At 33.4% G+C, this 6,366-nt stretch overlaps 1 protein-coding gene across 1 annotated transcript; it reads left to right on the plus strand.

Moving 5' to 3' along the window:
* Positions 1-3,392: 3,392 nt before the first annotated feature.
* LOC108215130 (gibberellin receptor GID1C) lies at positions 3,393-6,035 on the plus strand. The gene is made up of 2 exons (XM_017387483.2): positions 3,393-3,836; positions 4,515-6,035. Exons 1-2 carry the CDS (start codon positions 3,798-3,800, stop codon positions 5,514-5,516), a joined length of 1,041 nt encoding a protein of 346 aa, XP_017242972.1. The 5' UTR covers positions 3,393-3,797; the 3' UTR covers positions 5,517-6,035.
* Positions 6,036-6,366: the final 331 nt, after the last annotated feature.

Consider the following 6,366-nt stretch of genomic DNA (forward strand, 5'->3'; position numbering starts at 1 on the left):
CAATCCGCTAACTAACAAACACTAAAATTAGCGGATTCTAGTGGTCAAACCTTAAACCATCTCAAACCTCTGATTTTTGTCCAAACCTCTGGCTTCCAAACAGGACCATAGTTATGTCATCAATTTCCCTTTAATTTCATATGTAATGTGCTTTTCGGACACGTCTCGTCTCCAAAAAGAATTCGATATTTTTGTTCATCATTACATATATTTTTTTTCACTTCTGACTAAAAATATATTTAATACCAATATTTTTTTTTGTCAAGATGTCGATAGTTGTCGAAATACATCCGAAAACAAAAACACAACGGGAATCACGCAAATCTCCTGTCGGTAAACCCCAAAAACAAAACTCACTCCCTGCTCAACCCTCATCGTGTCTGTACAAATAACGGGAAAACGCCAAAATGACTCGCCATAGCCGTGAGACTGTTGCATGATTGAGAAAAAGCAAGAAACTTTAGCGTGAAAAAGGCAAGAAATTAAAGGACAAAAAGGGGATGTTGCTGAAGAAAAGAGGACAAAAGATTGTAACGGAGATTTGAGAAATAATGACAAGCTAGTGATGGAAAAACGGGAAAAAGGAAGTGGACAAAGAGTGTGGAGCTTTATTCCACTCGGTGGGATTCACCAAAACGGCGCAACATTCCAAACGCCGTTCGTGCTTCTTGACCTAGCAAATACTCTGTCCTCATCATTTGTTTACATGGGACGGGGCTCGTCAAACGATAAATTATTTTGAATTTTTTTTAAATAAAAATTGGATGTTTAAATTTTTATATAAAAAAATAAAATAAAAATAACATATAAAATTATGTTTTTTATGCGTCTTAAAATGCGTGTCGAGAAAAAAATTATAAACAAATGAGGGGACCGGGGAATAGTACACTAACTTCCAATTTTACAATTATGCAAACATTGTTCTTGTATGACCTAACGAGGCACGAGAATAATCGAAATAATTTATTCAAAATTAGATGATTAAAAGTTTGAATTTTTAAGTTTATGCTCTTCAAATTATATAAAAATCTTCATCTTAAAAAAATTTCAGCTAAATGAAAAATGATTATCAGTGTACGAATCCAAAAATGACCCTTAAGTAGGATTAAATATTTAAATAACTAGATCGCGCGTTGATTAAAATAATTTATTAAGATTAATATGAAAATTTTAAGGTAAGGTGATATTTTGTATTCATGTATTCAAATGGGCATTCATTTTATATAAAATATTATGTCTTAGTATATCAATTTGTTTTGCCCAAATTAATCGTTCTCAATAATCAATTCCAACTAAATATTCTTGTTTTCAATAATTAGTTGTAGCACTTAATGAATAAACGAATTTCCTCATTCCAGTTTACGTCACTTCCCGTTTCACATTTATTTTAAGAATTAAACAATATATATATATATATAAATTAAAAAATAAACATTTATTTTCTATATTATATATATTGAATAAAAGTATATTTTTATCACTTTCAAATTTTAAAAATAAAACTGAATAGTTGAACACAAAATCATTGGAATAGGTGCGTGTGGCACATGCTTAGCCACCTTCATATGCGACAACTAATAAGTCCAAATTCACAACCACTTGCATACTTGCATTCTCTACCTAATCTTTCTTTCTGTCTTAGGGGCCGTTTGGCTGAGTTTAAAACAAGTGACTTATTGTTTAAAATAAAAAAGTGGATTAAAAGTGATAAGTTGGTTGGACTTATAAGCTACCAGAAGTGTTTGGATACCGTGATTTATAAGCTACCAGAAGTTTTTTAAGTGTTTGGATAACTTAACTTATAAGTTGGTATTAGTTTGGTAATTTTGTAATATAAATAATTTGTTTCTTTTAAAAAATCAATTATAATTACAAAAGATTTTTTATTGTTAATACATGAAATATTTTACAAGTACCAAATTTTAAACGTTGCATTAAAATTAAAAAATTAATAACCGTATTAAAATTAAAAAAATTTGGACTAAATTTAATACACTAAATTCTAGATCAAGAGCAATATTATCAGCTAATGAACATAAATAATTTATTACCAGCAAGTAAGACAGATCCAAACTCTGCATCTCCTTACACTTAGCAGCAATCAAACCAACTCCTAAATTCTAACACCTAAACACCACCTAGAAAGAAGCAGAAGTCGGGGGTGAAAAATAAGCTAGGTTTCAAAGCTTATTTTGCTGGGCTTATTTCCGCTTAATCCACCAGCTTCTTTTGTTGCCAAACGGTCCGTGTAAAAGCTGAAGTGAGCTTCTGAGGCTTTTAAGCCCAGAAGTCACACAGCCAAACACGCACTTAATATCCATTTTCTTTAATATTATCTGTAATTTATTCATCTTAAGCTACTAATCTAATATTATTAATTAATACTCAAATAACAATGGATAATTGGTCATAATATTTTATAAATATATAATAAGATTGGGTTAGACATGCTAATTGTGCTCACAAATCATAACAAGAAATTAAAACTAAAACATGGATTAAGATTTTGGAGTAAACTAGGTGAGTGGGGGTGTTTTGTCACAACTTGGAAGAGAAAAAACAAAAGAAAAGGTGAAAACAAAAGAAAAGGTAAAAAGACATGATGGATAGCAACAAAAAGAAGTGGGCTACAAGGTGTGAATTCATGATCTTGGTTAAAGTTGTTTTGGCATTAGCTTTGTGCCATACCTTTCCCATTAATTCATACTCAAATTAATCATCAAAGGCTAGAAAAATATGTTACACACTATACCTTGTGATTATCTCATGGATGTATTTAGTTAAAATTTTAATGATATTAATAGTAATTTGTGAATTTTAATGAATCAAAACTAATTTTGAATTTACATGATGTCAAGTAGATCAATCAATTTTAAACCCAATATTTAAAGATATCGTGAATTATGCGGAGAATTCTAAATTTATAAATGTACCCGACTATTATAAAATTCATCATTTTATTAAGAAACAAATTATGATCATCATTTTTAATATCATCAGATTTTATTAGATTTTGAATAATCACAATATATATAAGCATATTTTTTATATATAAATAAATAATATCACCTAAATTGATATTAGTAATAAATTTATCTTTAAAAGACTAACAAATGACATGCAAATAGGTAGTGTACCTTAAGTGGTAAATATGAAATTTATTCAAGAGTTCTACAAAAGACCATATTGAAACAAAATTATGGAGAAGCTAATTATTAAACAAGAAATGTCTATTATTCAAAATTTACAAAAGCAATGCTTTAAAAAGTGAATGAATGATGGACAAAGTTGATAACATGAATGCGTGTATGTAAATATAAACACACGTAGATCATCTCATCATCCAATACAAAATGATAAAAGCTTTGGAGTCTAGTGAGAAATGGTGATGTCCCACTAATCAGTTTTTATTTCTTGGCCGCCCCATCTTGTCGTTTCTCTCAACTCTCTCCCAATCTCTCTCTCTCTCTCACATCTCTCTCCCTCTCTCCCTCTCTCCTTACACTCATACATCTCTCTCATATACATATATATACAACTGCTACTATTTCATTCTCTCACTTACATGTTTTGATCCCTGCCTTTTCTGTTTCTTCTCGTTTGGGTCCTCTCTGTTCTTTCAGAAATGTCTCTTCTTCAGCTCAGCTAGTCTAATCAGTGATCAAGAAAAATACCCACAAGCTCAAACTTGCTAAAGTTTCGATCTTGCATAGGTTGGGAGGATTTTCAAGCTTTTCTGCTTTGGATTTTGGTGGGGTTGGGCTTTGTGGGTTGTAAAGATTGAATCTTTAACAAGAATGGCCGGGAGTAATGAAGTGAATGTTAATGAATCTCAGGTACTTTTTCTTAGTGTTGATTAGATCATCACTTTGTCTTTTTATTTTTTTATCATTTTGTTTGTTGCATACTTGCATTGTGTTTTAAGTTCTTCAATTTGGTTTGTTTGTGTTTTTTTTTCTTGTCAATTTTAAAATTTGGTTTCTTTAGAAGAAAGTTTTGGGCTACATATTACTTGATTTGAGGCTAAAGATAGAAACTTCACAATGATTTGGAGGAGTTGAGCTTTGTTTCTTTTATGTTTTTAAGATATCTGTGTTTGTTACAATGTCTTTTGATATGTTCAATCTAAGTTCAAATAGATCATGATATTAGTTTGGTTGATGGGTGTGTCCTTTTTTGTTTTTCTTTCAATTTAAGATAGTTTTGGGTCACATGTGAATCTCTTTGAGGTTAAAGATTGAATCTTTACAATGATTTGAAGTGATTGAGTTGTTTTTTTAACTATTTCAAACAATATCCTTTGTTTCTCTGTATATTGTTAGTCACTGGTTAAGATTGATTATGCATCACCTTATCTTGTTTCTTTTGAAGTTTCTCCCCCTCATCTTTTGAAGTGGGTCATTTTCACTATTGTGAGACTATGATCCATTCTTAGTTTTATAGGAGTTTTGAGCTAAAATTGCTTGAGATTCTTGAAAGTTGTGACCCTCTGAATCTTTGTGTATATATTGCAGAGGGTGGTTCCTTTGAATACATGGATTTTAATTTCCAACTTCAAGCTAGCATACAACATGCTTCGTCGTCCTGATGGCACATTTAATCGTGATTTGGCTGAGTTTCTTGACCGGAAGGTTCCTGTCAACACAAATCCTGTTAATGGTGTCTACTCGTTTGATGTTGTTGACCGAGTCACCAACCTTCTCAATCGTGTTTATAGGTCAGCTCCAAACAATGAAACTCAACGGGGCATTATTGATCTTCAGACTCCTTTGAGCACCACGGAAATTGTGCCTGTCATTATCTTCTTCCATGGAGGAAGCTTTGCACATTCTTCTGCCAACAGTGCTATATATGATACCTTCTGTCGCCGCCTTGTTGGCATTTGCAAAGCAGTTGTTGTTTCAGTAAACTACAGGCGGTCACCTGAACATCGATATCCATGTGCCTATGATGATGGATGGACAGCTCTTAAGTGGGTTCACTCGAGACCATGGCTTAGAAGTGGAATGGACTCCAAAGTTCATGTCTATTTAGCTGGTGATAGTTCTGGTGGAAATATTGCTCACCATGTCGCCGTGATGGCGGCTGAGTCGGGCGTTGAAGTACTGGGAAATATACTTCTTCATCCATTCTTTGGTGGCGAAGAGCGAAAGGACTCGGAGACAAGATTGGATGGTAGGTATTTCATGACACTTCGAGATAGAGATTGGTATTGGAGAGCATATCTACCTGAAGGGGAAGATAGAGATCATCCGGCATGTAATATATTTGGGCCTAGGTCCAGGAGCTTGAATGCAATTCAAAACTTTCCAAAAAGTCTAGTTTGTGTGGCTGGTCTGGATCTTGTTCAAGATTGGCAATTGGCTTATGTAGAAGGCCTGAGGGAAGCTGGGAAAGAAGTTGAACTCCTTTATCTAGATGAGGCTACAATCGGTTTCTACTTCTTGCCGAACAATGACCATTTCTTCACTCTAATGGACAAGATAAGGGACTTTGTGAATCCCAGTGGTCAATAGTTATTACTCAACTACATATACAGGCAGCTATACATAACAGAATGTTGACTTTTCACTTGGGATTTTCTCCCATCCCACTATCGCTAATTGTGTGTAACTATATGATCGTGTGGTATTTACTTGTTACTGATTTTGTCATTTGTGGAGCTGAATCGGGTTCAACACCTCTTCAACTTCAGCACTTTGGAAAACCAGTTGTCCCCTATGTTGCCACTTCTCAACTTCTCTGTTGCAAGACAAGGATGAGCGGTATTCTACGTTAAGTGGATATGTAACCGTCTAGTATTTGACATATACTCTTGACTTCAAGTTTACACAGTCTAGCCTTCAGCCGTAAGGAGGTTTACTACCAGTCTACCACAATGTCTATGATTAAAGCTGGTCGATTAATTTGAAAAGTACATGGAATTTCTTACTAGAAGCTAATTTTAGAATATGTATCCTAAGTGTTCATGCCATTGTGAACTAATTGTACGTTATACTTGTGTTTTGGATATATATGAAGATTTTTGTTGGGTAGTTCCCTCTTTGGTGTTTTTCCACTGCACTGGAACCGACACTTTTGTTGGTGTTGCCGGTTTTGTTTTGTTATCTATCCCATGTTAAAACTCTAGACCCTTGACTAGTATTATCAGTTGGTTCTTCAATTTTGTGACTGCCGGTAAAATTATGATAAGAAAATCAGTTCATGACTGCCAGAATGATTTATACTTGCAGAAGACAATTGCTAGAAAATGTGAAAGTTAGTTCTGTTTCTGGCGTACTCTAATTTCAACAATGTTTGCTTCATCACTCCTCAGTTTGGTCCGGAATATATTACTGATGGCAGAATTTTACTCGTCATCTGATC

This window comes from Daucus carota, chromosome 3 (assembly GCF_001625215.2).
Source record: "Daucus carota subsp. sativus chromosome 3, DH1 v3.0, whole genome shotgun sequence".
Taxonomy (NCBI): Eukaryota; Viridiplantae; Streptophyta; class Magnoliopsida; order Apiales; family Apiaceae; genus Daucus; species Daucus carota.

What these genes read in the sequence shown, in the direction of transcription:
- LOC108215130 (XM_017387483.2), top strand. Translation starts at nt 3,798, where the DNA reads ATGGCCGGGAGTAATGAAGTGAATGTTAATGAATCTCAG. An exon ending in TGAATGTTAATGAATCTCAG is followed by an intron (nt 3,837 to 4,514) that starts GTACTTTTTCTT and finishes TATATATTGCAG; the next exon opens with AGGGTGGTTCCTTTGAATAC.